At 48.1% G+C, this 14024-nt stretch overlaps 1 protein-coding gene and 1 pseudogene across 1 annotated transcript; both read right to left on the bottom strand.

Moving 5' to 3' along the window:
- Positions 1 to 833: 833 nt before the first annotated feature.
- Positions 834 to 4950, bottom strand: BTG2 (BTG anti-proliferation factor 2). The gene is made up of 2 exons (XM_055420113.2): positions 4704 to 4950; positions 834 to 3287 (listed from the first exon to the last, which is right to left on the bottom strand). Exons 1-2 carry the CDS (start codon positions 4819 to 4821, stop codon positions 2953 to 2955), a joined length of 453 nt encoding a protein of 150 aa, XP_055276088.2. The 5' UTR covers positions 4822 to 4950; the 3' UTR covers positions 834 to 2952.
- Positions 4951 to 11033: 6083 nt separating this feature from the next.
- Positions 11034 to 12299, bottom strand: LOC129551790 (large ribosomal subunit protein uL16-like; annotated as a pseudogene).
- Positions 12300 to 14024: the final 1725 nt, after the last annotated feature.

The following is a 14024-nucleotide window of genomic DNA, read 5'->3' as shown; positions in this document are numbered from 1 at the left end:
CTAAGCATGTATGCATAGCCCACTTATGGCCAACAAAAAGACAGCCCAGGTCAAAAATTCACTTGTGACCTCAGTGTGAACTGCAGAGCTAGCAAGTGAAGTGGGCGTGGAGAAACCTGTGTCAAAACCTCATGGGTAGAACCCAAAAGTCAGGGACAAGGAAGGCTGCTCGTATGTCCTTACACAGATCCCATTCATAGTCAGAGTCATAAATGGGTAACAAACCTTTGCTCTTGGTGTTTGATGTCAGAAGTAGCCACAGTTTAGTTAACTGGTAACATTAACCTTCTGTCACATGTTCAGCACCAGTGCCTGTATTCTGAGGCTCAATTGCTCTCACATAATAAGAACAGTCAGTGTCATGTGGGAGCCCCAAAAGATCACAAGGGAACAGGACAAGAGTTTTAAAAATTCTGCCCCAATCTGGAAAGGGGTTCAGTATCCGCTGTTCACCATCCCAGTCTGTGAACGGACAGTGTCTTAATCATTTTTAATATTTTTAGTACCTAGCACATACAATAAATGCTTGCTGAATGAGCTATGAGTATCGCTGAGCAAGAACAGGATGCGTAAGATGAGCCCTGGGTAACCTAGGAAAGTTCAGACTAGATCATGGGCCCATCCAGCATTTTCACATGTAGAATATGCATTCAAGGAAGGAAGTAAGAAGCTATTTCCCAAGAAAGAGGAAATGCTGGGAAATGTCCCTACCACCTATGCCACAGGACTTCTGAATCCAGCTAAAGAGAAGCACTATGAGACACAAAGGATTTGGATCTGAGGGAAATGCAGATTAGTGATGTGGGAATTTTATCTTCTCTACACCACAGGACTTCATCTGCTACATTTTTATTAAAGTAACCCAAAAAAGTGTACATGTATCCATAAAGCTGTACATTCTTCCATATAACAACACTATTATACAATTAGTAACCTTTGTCTTTTCTGTCAGAATAGCTTACAAATGTATTTATTTTTACTTAAAAGGAGAGACAGGCCTGCTCAACAGTCCAGCTCTGGGTGTTTATTATTTTTAAAGTGAATGTCAAAAAGAGAGAAAAGATTAAGTATGAAACAATGAGGCTGCTTATAAAAAGGCAGGAACCTGTTTGCAGAAAAGATGTAACAACAAATCTGCAGGGATTCACAGCTTTGTTTCAACCCATATGCCAGAAAATAAGCACTTGGGTTTACGGGCCTGAAGTCAACTTTAAAGCAATAAGGACTGGAAACAGGGCCTGGGAAGGTAGCTTGGGATTTGGAAAGTTCAAGAGGCAGAACTGGCAGGAATGGGCAGGGAGAGTGTTTGGTAAATAGCACCTCTGAGTCATAATTGAGTAGTTGAGAAATCCAGGAAAGGGGACTGGCAGTGGGGAGAAAAGTCCCTCACTATGGGCAACAGGTTCACCAGATGCCCAGCTGTGGCCTTCGCAAGAGGACTTGGGTCTGGGAAACTCAAGGCCTTGAAGACCCCTCAGCAATGTCTCTGAGAAACTGAAGCAATGGGATTTCTTCCCTGTGAAATTGTCCATTTTCCTCAGACCCAGAACAGTAAATATTGCACAAGTCTGTAGACAAACTTGGATTGTACGGAGAGAGACGGCAGCCTCTCCCACGGGTGCTCTGAGCACCAAGGAGGAAAAAACAATGCCCAAGGCTTGACTGTTAAGAGTCAGTTCTACAAGAGTACCAAGTAGTAACTTGGGGCATTCTCTCATTCAGCCAAGAAATACCTGCAAGGCTAAGCATAAAGCCATAGTCCTGAGGACAGAGGGAGAGATAGTTTCCTAAGCCCACCAGGGTGCCAGGAGGTTGTGACAGCCAGTTCTCTTCCAGCTCCTCCTGGGACCCAGGAGGCCATATTGCACAGTGACTGAGAACCCTTGTCCTAGAAAATAGAGTAGTTCCATGACCCAACCAGAAGGTGGGGTAAGGTTGGTGGGGAGGGGAGGAGTTGGAGAGGAGTGTGTGCTTTCAAAAAGAAGGCAATAATCAAGGACCTGCAGTTCCCTGTAGCTTTTGAGCTACCTCTCGAAGAGATAATGGTAGCATCATTAGGACTTCCAGCTGGTTACAAAAAGAAGAATTTTGGCCAAAAAAACATCCCAGCGGATATTCTTTGGATTCTAAAATTCCATTACAAGTCACTCCCAAGTTAATTGCCACACAGAGCAGCATTACAGCAAGGCAAGGGTCGGTACATGATGCCCTTCTGTCCCGACTCCAGTAACCTCCAACCCCTGCCTCAATCCCCTGACCTCCAGAACAAAAAGCTTTATATTCTTGGTGGGAAGCAACATCTACAGGTCTCTGAGAAAAGAATTAGAAACAAGTCACTATTTCAAGAAAAGCTACTCAGGACAGAAGGAATTAGGAAAGGCCTCTTCATTCTGTGCCTAGGATCTCATAAAAAATAAAAATAAAAGAGAAGATTAGGCAATATAGTATGACTTAAGTCCAGGCTTGAATGCCCTTGAGTAAGAGAGGGGCCAGGGGTGCAGGTGTCCTGGTTGGGAGAGTGAGAAGCTTGAACTCAGCCTCTCTTCTCTCCCAGGACAGAGCCTGACCTCTCCTGTTCACAGTTGCTAATCTCGTTTGCCCCCTCTCACTCCTGCCTGGGGTGTTAGCCAAACTTCTCTCACCTCGGCCAGAACACCATTCCTCCCTCCCACGGGCAGACACTGGCTCCCAGACTCAAGCACACAATTCTCTCCAAAGGCACCTGTGGAGGCCACTTCCAAGCAGCATCCTTTAAGGATTTTTTTCTTAAAAAAATCTTTTGGTTTTTTCCTCCCCTTTTCTTAAAAAAAAAAAAAAATACATATATATATATATATATATATATATATAACTCTTCATTTAAAATACAGTTCCCCAGGTTGAGATATGCAGTGGCCTGCTGTCACAGCAGAGTTGAGTACAGTAGAGCACCAGCTGTGGCTGGCGAAGGATCTAACTGGAGACTGCCATGATGTAGTTCTTTGAAGGACTGCTCCTGCCCAGTATCATTTGGTTCTTGCAGGTGAGAAGTCCATAGGATGTGGCCACTGGGGCCTCCTGGTACAGGACGCAGATGGAGCCATCCTCCCCAATGCGGTAGGACACCTCGTAGGGGTCCACCCACAAGGTCAGCTCACTGGGCAGCAACCGGTGCAGCTGAGGCTGGCTGAGTCCAATCTGGCTAGCCACTTTACTGATGATGGGGTCCATCTTGTGGTTGATGCGGATGCAGCGGTAGCCAGAGCCCTTGGATGGCTTTTCAGGAAACCAATGGTGTTTGTAGTGCTCTGTGGAAACAGGACAAGGGGGAGATGCACTGGTTAGTGCAGCTGGGTCATGGATGTGACCACAAGGGGTGGGGAGTGATGGGATGTGTGCTAAGTCACTTCAGCTGTGTTCATGCGACCCCATGGACTGTAGCCCGCCAGGCTCCTCTGTCCATGGGATTCTCCAGGCAAGAATACTGGAGTGGGTTGCCATTCCCTTCTCCCGGGGATCCTCCCAACCCAGAGATAGAACCCAAGTCTCTGTCCCCTGCACTGGCAGGTGCTACCCCCGGGTGAGGGTGATGACAGGAGGAGAGGAAAGGGCCTAGTTATTTTAAGTAAGCAACATGGTTTTTCATGAGTTTTATGACCCTCCTGAAACCCTCCTGACATTGTAGCAAAAAAAAAAAAAAATATGGAATCTGGAAAGACCCCTCCTTCTAAGAGATGGGTGTATGTGTATCGAGAGGGTGTCCCAGAGCTCTGGGGCAATCCTTTGTGGCCAGTATATTGCCTTTGGCACATTCCCAGTTTAAGGAGGAGGATACGCCTGGGGCTGACATGTCCAGGCAGGGCCTCTGGGAACCTCTGAGCCAAAATTTCAAGGCCAAGAAGGCTGTCCTCACTGTAGGACCCACAGCAAGTCATCATGTCTCCCACCCAGTGCCTTGGTGGTTTCCTCTGCCTTGAAAACTCAAAGACCTGTCACTGTGGCTAAGGGAGGCAGAACTGGGATGTTTTAATGAAACATATATATTGTCCCTTAGAAGCGGGACTGTGTGGGCACGTTTAAAGATGGCTATTGCTGCCCAAGCCCACCAGCCAACAGCGAGGAGACAGGTCTCTCCCCAGCCAGCGGCTGCTTATCTCTTGTCCACCTCCTCATCTCACGCCGCACCGCCCCCAAGCCCAACACACGCCCGCGGAGCACAGTTACTGCATACAAAGCTCTCTCGGTACTAGAAAGGGTGGCAGATGGCTAAGAGAGGCCGGAGGATAGAAAGGGGGCCCGGATTCCAACTTGAGGTGCCAGCCACTGCCCCAGGCACTGCGCGGCCCGCGCGGCCGGAAGAGTCTCGGCTGGGAGCCCGAGTTGTTTGGAAGGTTCCACTGAGCCTTCTCGTCCCATAAGGACCCTCGGCTGGTCGGGCTGTCGCCTGCAGGGTCTTGGGTCCAGCGAGGGAGAAGAGCCCGCACGCAGACCCACAGGCACCCCGCTTCCGCGGCACCCAGCGGCGACCCGGGGTCGCAGTCAGGACTCTGCGCCCGCGACAGCGCAGAGGGCAGCAGCCAGCCGGAACCACGGCGCACCCGGCCCCAAGCACAGGGCCGAGGACCACGACCCGAGGGAGCGAACGGGCCGGGGCCGCTAGGCGGGGAGCCCGCCCTCGGTGGGGACTGAGCCCGAGGGCGCCGGGTCCTCCGCCCCGCGCTCACCCGTCAGTGCCGCCTGGAGAGCCCCGCGGAACACCTGCAGTCGCTGCTCGTTCACGCAGCCCCGAGTCCTCAGAAGGCTGGAGAGGAAGCCCACGGCGGCGGCGATCTCCGGTAGCATGTCTGCTCTCCTCTCGGCCCGGCGTGTCTGGCTCCTGTCGCGGGTCTGAGCGCTCTCCGACTGGACGTGCTGCCCAAATAACCTCCTCTCACTCTGCCGCCACTTGCACAGAGACGCGCTTTTCAAGCCGCGGCAAGAGGCGGGGGGGACGCCGGCGGAGGCCATTGGCCGCCAGCGAGGTGGGGGCGTGGCCTGGCGTCCGCCCCGCCCCGCGCTCTCGCCCCCGCCCCGCCCCCGCCCCCCTCTTCGCCCTGAGGTCATCGCCCGCTGACGTCAGTGCTGGTAACACGAGCTGCGCTTTTTAGGCCGCGGCGAGAGGCGGAGGTGCTGGCGGCGGAGGCCATTGGCCGGCGGCGCGGAGGGGGCGGGGCCTGGATCAGCCCCTCCCCCGCTCTCGCCCCCGCCCCGCCCCCGCCGCCCCCGCCGCCCTGAGGTCATCGCCCGTGACGTCAGTGCTGGGAACTGGAGCTGCGCTGACCCGCGCGGGAAGCAGGCGAAAGGGAGACCGGGAGCGGCCGGGGTCTCTGGGAAGGAAAGCAGCTTGTCAGGCTGGGCGTGGTCTGACTCCCCGCTCCTCCCATCCTCCACACAGCTTCAGGAGCACCTCCGACGAGAAGCCTTCCTTGACGCCACCTGCCCCAGGCGGTCCACCTTTCTGACTCCCACGTCTGCAGCCGCACCCTGTCAAAGCCACTCGCCCGTTTTGCCGCTTTCCCACCAGTCAGAGCGGCTTCTTGACTGTCCGCAAGCGGAGAGTAACGGTTCAGTTCAGCAGCTCGGTCTCCGACTCTGCCATCCCAGCCTTCTGTTTACTTCTCCGATATGCCAAGTTCCGCAAGTTCTGCCCTTCCTCTCCAGAAATGCCTGTCCTCTTGCCGAGGACCGTGGCCTACTCTCACCTCGTGCTGCTGCGTGGGGGTGGCGGCAGTGTTGGCGGCAGCTCTTCCACATGGGGACCGTCCTCAGAACCTGGCGCCATCACTGGCTCTCCTTGAGATCCGCTGAGTGAGGATAGCGCCTAACCAGCATCCCCGGGTTCAGAATACACAGGTGCCCCGTACATATATATTAACATCGAGTCAAACCCGATGGCCTCTGTAAATCCTTATTTTCCTTCACTTTGGGGCAGTCTCCTCTTTTCTTCCCTGACCCCAGATTCCTCTGCCTCCTTCCTCCCCGGCTGTGTCTCCCCTGGATCCCTTCCTGTTCCTCTTTCCTCATTGTGTCCACTCGTTCCTCTTCCTTTTCTCTCCACTTGTTTTCCTCACAGAGACCCGATTCATGTTGTCCACTTTGATATTTACTTCGTTTTTACCACTGACTTTCCTATCCGCAAGTCTGTTCACATGTCCTCTCATCCCACTCTTCCTGTCTGCTCTGTCTCTCCTCTTGGATGTCCAGCCACTACATCAATGTCAGTCTAAAGTCCACTGATTTCTCCAAGGCCAGCCTCCTTCTTGACCTCCTTTTCTATCAAATACCACCGGTCCCCCAGTCACTCTACTCAGAAAACTCAGACTCACTTTTGGCTTGTTACTTTTTTGTTAGATCCAGTCTCAAGACCTGCTGCTTCTTCATGTCTAGATGACTGCAGTAGACACTATCAATCCAGTTCCCAAACCACACTTCTCACTGTTAGTAGATTTACTTTCCTAAAGTTCTACACTCATATGCTCTTCTTTTGCTCAGATCATTCTGAGAGATCCTCCATTTGTCTACTGTGTGGACCCCTTTGTGTAATAGTTAAGAATTTTCATAATTTGGCTGCACTGCCTTTTTAGGTTTCTGCCACTTTGTGCTCCTCACTGTTCTCTAAGCATCAGAGCAGTTCTGCATCCCAGAGCCCTCAACATTTGCCATGGTCCCTATCCCTACCCTGTAGTATGGTCCCCGTTCCATGTACTATGAATGTGCCTGGCCTTGCTGCACTGTGACTCATGCCATTATCTCTTGGATACCTCGCTGCCTCCTTGCCATCTTTCCCAATCCCTCACACTCCTGAAGGCACAGCTTAAGCTGGGTCCTCCACTTTGAAAACCTGTGCTGATCATTCTCTCACTACAGAATTAACATAATCCATACCATTCATTTGACATTTATAATCTGTTGTTTAATAAGATTAGTGATCTTTTTAGAGGTTCACATCTTGTTTGCAGACTACCAGAAAACAGGTTACTATGTTCATATGTTCTATATTTCCAGGACAGTTCAGGTTTCAAATATTCTGCTCCATTGCTTCATATAGCCCATTAAAATGCCCTGGAATTCTAGTGTTTTGGCATTGAACACATCTCTTAGATGAGCTCTTTACTGACTCCTCCCTAAAGCTGGATCAGGCTGGATTAGACTATTATCTCTGTTCATTGAGGGGGAAACTGTGTTTTCAGAGACAGGGCTGGAACTGGAAACAAGATAACCTAGAGAACATCAAACAGAAAGACCAGCTGTCAGCACAACCAGGGAAACAGGTCAAGGTATAAACATGTGTGCAGAGTGATTTAGCACCAAAATCTGAAAATAACATCTTCCTGGGTATGCTGTTGACAGGGGTCTGGTGTTCTGGGCCTTGCTCTAGTCCATAATTGATGGGGAAAAGTTTTGTGACAGATCATCACCTGTTTTTTGCCTTAGGAAATAGAATTCTGTCCTTATGTAGGTTTTTTATATCACTCGCCAGGTCACAGAGCTAGTTCTCAATAGTGCCAGGACTAGCAGATCTGTTGACTTCAAATATCATGCTCTTTTCATTAGACCGTGGAGCCTCTGTGCTACTACAGTGGTCCCTAGTCCCACCTCATCCCACAGAGCTGTTATTTTAGATGATGATGCAATGAATTGGAGGGGAATATTCTTCATTTTGAAATAGGAGCAAGGTCTTATCCCACAGATTCCCCCATTACCCAGGGAATGTCTTAGTCTCATCATTGGTGGTTAGTTCCTGAACTTTGTAGAGGGCATTGATAATAAGAACCAGAAAACACTTCATGTACTTTCTCATCCTCTCTTCTTTCTACACACAAGCTTAGGGAGAGGAAGTTTAATGTATCTAATTTGAGAAGTTTCCAAGTCACTTTACAGGATTTGGATTCTTAATCAGTTTCTTTTAAAGGCAAAAACATTATAATAATCCAAATTACTTTGTAATTCTCTGCAACTTTCCTTAAACTGCTAGGACCAGGGTCCTGAGAAAGTCTGAAGTCCAGATTTCACTTCTGTTGCCTGCTGCCTCCCATTTCTTGGCATAGCCAAGGTATAGTTCTAGCATCTGGATAAGAACCATGGGTCCCTCCTTCTCTCTTCTCTTCCTGTTCCTCTTCTGCTTTACTTATCTCTTCCCCTCTCCCCAAATGCCTTGAGTTGAATTTTGAACATTAAATGTCCTAACACTCTGCTGAACTATGCCTCTACCTACTGCCATGCTGGGCAGGTAGTGTGGAGGTGGGGGTGATGCCAGTGTATGCCTCAACTGGACCAGAAATTTTTCTGTGCATGTGACCCCAACCCACTGTTTCGTTGGATGCCCATCTCACCCACTTGCACAGCTTACCTGTGTGGCCTCCCTAGAGTGACCCACAGCTTCCCAAACAGCCCTCCTCAGATCAAATCCCTACCCAGAACTGGGTTCCTTTCCTCAGTTCTCAGCCCTAGCTTTGTCTGTGGGGTCATCACGCATGCTCTGCTTTCCACTCCCCAGTGCGGCACAATCAGATCATTGTACCTGACCATCTCTCCCAGCAGCCTGCCGACCCTGCAGGGCCTTAGCTCGGTTGTCAAGACTACCTCCCAGTTTCCTGACCACATGTTGAAACCTGAGGTTAAGTAAAGTTGATCTGCAGGCTGAGGCTGGGCCGTGATCTTCTAGGAAGATTATATCAGCTCATTCTAACACTGTGCAGTGCATTGTTTCAGTAAGTCAGTGTGTGAGTGTGCATGTGTATGTGTGTATGTATGTGTGTATCAGTGTGGGTTGGTATGTGAATGTATGTGAATGTATGTTGGTATGTGAATGTACATACCTAAATGTGTATGATATTTGTGGATAGAAGGGACTGTGGATATATGTTTTCAGATATTAGCATGTACATAGTATATATTGAAGGACATCATTTTGTGAAGTGTTTGTGTTTTGGTGGAGTGTATATTTTGTTAGGTGTGTCTGAGTGTGGCTGGTATAGATGTTAATTTGATCTTTCCTGTCTTCAGGCCTCATCGGTGATAACTTTGCTCTGCTGCCCAGAGCTGATAAGAAACATCACCCAGGGAGGACAAATGCCTCTTCTTCTAGTCAGAGTGAAAATATCGCTAAATATATTCATAATTCTTTGCAAACATCATTGGATAATGTTCAGAACATGTTTTTGAGTTCCTTATCACTGTCTCACAAAGTTGTACCCTTCAAGATCCGCTCAGACCATCAGTCTGTTACTCTTTAGAATCAGGAACAGGAATCAAGGACAAAAAGAAGGTCACGTTGTTCCTAGAACTTGTTAAAGAAGACTAAGAAATTGGGGATGTTAGTTCTTTTTAAGTTCAGTTCAGTCGCTCAGTCGTGTCCGACTCTCCGCGACCCCATGAATCACAGCACGCCAGGCCTCCCTGTCCATCACCAACTCCCGGAGTTCACTCAAACTCATGTCCACAGAGTCGGTTATGCCATACAGCCATCTCATTCTCGGTCATCCCCTTCTCCTCCTGCCCCCAACCTTTCCCAGCATCAGAGTCTTTTCCAGTGAGTCAACTCGTCGCATGAGGTGGCCAAAGTATTGGAGTCCTTCCAATGTATCTGTCTTTAATTCTGTTTCCTTACCCCACAGTGACCTGAGAACAGGGACAGAAACATGTAATGCAAAGATGGTTAGGGTTACGGGGAAAACTACCCATCTGGACTGAAGGAAGGCTTGGGAAAATATAAATATGAAAGGACTTTCTAATCCCCTGGTCACAACAATTTTCAAGTCTGTAAGGATCATTTCTGAGAAACTGTTGAGGGTTGCAGAAGAGTCAGAAAGCTAAACGGAGAAGGCAATGGCATCCCACTCCAGTACTCTTGCTTGGAAAATCCCATGGGCGGACAAGCCTGGTAGGCTGCAGTCCTTGGGGTCGCAAAGACTCGGACACGACTGAAGATTTCACTTTCACTTTACTCTTTCATGCACTGGAGAAGGAAATGGCGACCCACTCCAGTGTTCTTGCCTGGAGAATCCCAGACGGGGAAGCCTGGTGGGCTGCTGTCTATGGGGTCGCACAGAGTCGGACACGACTGAAGCGACTTAGCAGCAGCAGCGGCAGAAGAAGAAAGCTAAAAAGTAACCCATTTCTCCACTGGCTCTGAAGGAAGATGCAAAAAGAAGATGCCATTGCACAAAAAAAACACCCAAATTTGGCAAGAGAACTTCTTTATAGGAAAGTGAGCAAGTAGGATCTGCTAAACAAGATATCTGCTTCAGGACTCAGACGCTCTGAGGTACACAAAATCTTCAGAGTGAAGGCTGAAGAAAGATAGCCACAGAGGGTGCTATGGTGCAGGCTGCTGGCGGCATGCAGCCTCTAACCTGCAATGGATCACCCTCAGCAGTTTCCCACACAGTTTCCAAGTGATGAATAGAAACAGCGATGGCAGATGCAGCCTGCCACCCAACCTGGGAGACCATCGGACACCTGGTGGCCAAAATAACAGGCCTGCCTAAGCTTTACCGGGCTTACCTACAGGCAAACTTGGGAGCTTGGGGAGTGTCATGGTTCTCCATTGTACACAGTCCCTGGATTTCCTCTCTCTACCAAGTACCGTCTGTATAGCTCAGAAGTCACATGCTGGAAACCTGTGAAGCAGACTCAATCACAATATACATTGTTTGGTCTGTATAGTGCTTAAGCATTTAAAATATTAGCTCTCAATTTTTAACTGTTAGGTAGTGTCATATCAAAATAAAACTTTAGAATTATAATTTCTCTTTAAAAATGAGCATATCTGTTTACACTGATTCCACGTTCTTATTTACCGATGACTGGTATCCACATTCTTATTTACCGATGACTGGTACCTAAGACAGGTAATGTGTCCTTCAATTTGTCCAGTCCCCACCCACTCTTTATAGTATCCCTGCTGAGACCAAGTCATGATTATCACTTACCATGACTGGATGCTGGGGCTTATTATTATTATTACTTGATAGGAAAGTAGGATTTATTGGTGGGCATGAGTAAGAAGGGGATAACACTGAGGATCTCATGAGTACAGGGCCTGACATTTGTCCAGAGGCCTCAACTGGGGATGTATTTGAGCCTATAGCCATCCAGGATGAGCTGCTTTTCTGCTACACTGTCTTCAAATTCATCCACATTAAACTTAATAAAGCCCTACTTGTCGGAGATGTGGATCTTCTGTCAGCCAGGGAACTTGAACCTGGCCTTGCAGAGTTCAAGCACATGCTCCTTGTTCTGCAACTTGGTGCGGATGGACATTATCACTTGGTCAATGTGGACCCTGGCCACTGTGCCCTCAGGCTTTCCAAAGCTACCGCACATACCTGTCTGGAGCCTATCAGCTCCAACAGAGGACAACATCTTGTTGATGCAGGTGACAAGGAAGGGTTGGAGCCACACTAGGATGTGGAAGCCACCTTTGCCACAGCTTTTCACCATGTACCTGTTGGCGCAAATGCAGGCAGCTTCCAGGGTTTCAGAAGAGAGCTGCTCATACTCATCTGACACCATGTGGCCACAGAGTGGGAACACATCCACTTTTACCTTCTTCCACTCCAGGTAAAAGATGTGGATTTTACAATCAGGGATACCTTGGCAGAAGGAAGACTTTGAGCACGGCTTGTTCATACAATATCTATAACACCGGGCGGGGCGGCGGCCCATGGTGACACCAGGATTTCCAGGGGTGAGCCAAAGGGAAAAGGCTGGGATTTACTATGATTTTTATATACTTAATCTTCATTTGCATTATCTACCTTGATCCTGGAAGTGTTTGAATTAGCATCTCCCGATACAGAGCAAATGTCAAACTATCATCTCTAACCATAACTTTCCTGCTGAGCTGCCAACTGCTTTTTATTTCAGTTGAGAACTGGACATTTTGAAATATTTTTTCTGGTGTTTAAATCTCAGCCTGTAACAAGAATGGTAATGCTATTTTGAGAGAGAATGAAATCAGAAGTTAAGCATAAGGGAAAAAATTATCTTGACTTGCTCAGTTCAGTTCAGTCCAGTCACTCAGTCGTGTCAAACTGAACAAGTCCAGATACTTTTTTCCTTTATGCTCAACTTCTGATTTCATTCTCTCTCAAAATAGCATTACTGTTCTTTGTCTAGACACCAGGCTGAGGTTGGCAGACATCTTTAACCCTACCCTTCCTGATAGTTGCCAGGGCCTAGAGTTGGACCATAAAGAGGGCTGAACATCGAATAATTGATGCTTTCAAGGTGTGGTGCTGGAGAAGACTCTTGAGAGTCCTTTGGACAGCAAGAAGATTAAACCAGTCAATCCTAAATAAAATCAATCCTGAATATTCACTGGAAGGACTGATGCTGAAGCTGAAGCTCCAATACTTTGGCCACCTGATGCAAAGAGCTGACTCACTGGAAAATACCCTGATGCTGGGAAAGATTGAAGGTAAAAGGAGAAGAGGGTGGCAGAGGGTGAGATGGTTATATAGCATCACCAACTGAATGGGCATGAATTTGAGCAAACTCTAGGAGACAGTGAAGGACAGGGAAGGACTGGTGTGCTGCAGTCCATGGGGTCACAAAGAGCTAGACATGACTTAGCGACTGACCAACACAACAACACAACTACATTTGCAATATCATTCCTGCTTTTGCCTCTTACCATGGGCAAAATTCTCCCTCCCCAGTCCTTCTGTTCCATCTAGACTATTGTCACAGCCTACTGGTTAGCTTATGGCATAAAGTGAAGAAGAACTAAAGAACCTCTTGATGAAAGTGAAAGAGGAGAGTGAAAAAGTTGGCTTAAAGCTCAACATTCAGAAAATTAAGATCACGGCATCTGGTCCCATCACTTCATGGCAAATAGATAAGGAAACAGTGGAAACAGTGACTGACTTTATTTTTCTGGGCTCCAAAATCACTGCAGATGGTGATTGCAGCCATGAAATTAAAAGACACTTACATCTTGGAAGGAAAGTTATGACCAACCTAGACAGCATATTAAAAAACAGAGACATTACTTTGCCAACAAAGGTCCATCTAGTCAAGGCTATGGTTTTCCCAGTAGTCCTGTATGGATGTGAGAGTTGGACTATAAAGAAAGCTGAGCGCAGAAGAATTGATGCTTTTGAACTGTGGTGTTGGAGAAGACACTTGAGAGTCCCTTGGACTGCAAGGAGATCCAACCAGTCCATCCTAAAGGAGATCAGGCCTGGGTGTTCATTGGAAGGACTGATGTTGAAGCTGAAACTCCAGTACTTTGGCACCTGATGTGAAGAACTGGCTCCTTGGAAAAGACCCTGATACTGGGAAAAATTAAGGGCAGGAGGAGAAGGGGACGACAGAGAATGAGATGGCCGGATGGCATCACCGACTCGATGGACATGAGTTTGGGTAAACTCCGGGAGTTGGTGATGGACAGGGAGGCCTGGCGTGCTGTGATTCATGGGGTCGCAAAGAGTCGGACACAACTGAGCAACTGACTGACTGACTGACTGGTTATTCTGCCCTCCAGTCTCTCTTCACTTCAATCCACACTGAAGACTTGCCAGAATAATTTTCTTTGAACAATATCCTAAACATGTCACTTTTCAGCTTTTAAAAGACTTCAAAGACTTCCCATTGCCTACAGCATTAATCAAGTATCCCTTATCTGGCATTCAAATCCCTGCACTCTAGGACTTCTTAGTACAGTAACTCAGATCACTAGAGAGTTTTTTAAAAAATTCAGATTAAGCAGCCTCTTTCTTCCTTGAGGTTCTGATTCTGTAGTTTGAGATGGGATGTAGGCCTATTTGTCATAAGAACCCAGGCCATTCTGATGCAATGGTCCATGAACCTCACTCAACACAGCCTGTCTCAGAGGCAGTCTTAGGGCACCAAAACACTTGACACATCTGCCCAGACACCATGATCTGTGTCAACTCCTCCCTTGCTGCAGCACTGGACTCATAACTGTTGGCTGAACTGGTGGGGATCAGGCTTATGCAAAAGGTGGTCTGTACCCTGAGACAGCATTCTGAAGGCAG

The sequence above is a fragment of the Moschus berezovskii genome, chromosome 17, assembly GCF_049115385.1.
Source record: "Moschus berezovskii isolate FMDL1 chromosome 17, NW_MosBer_1.0, whole genome shotgun sequence".
NCBI classification, from domain to species: Eukaryota; Metazoa; Chordata; class Mammalia; order Artiodactyla; family Moschidae; genus Moschus; species Moschus berezovskii.
The sequence above is the reverse complement of the archived record's forward strand: the minus strand, read 5'-3'. Positions and strand labels throughout refer to the sequence as shown.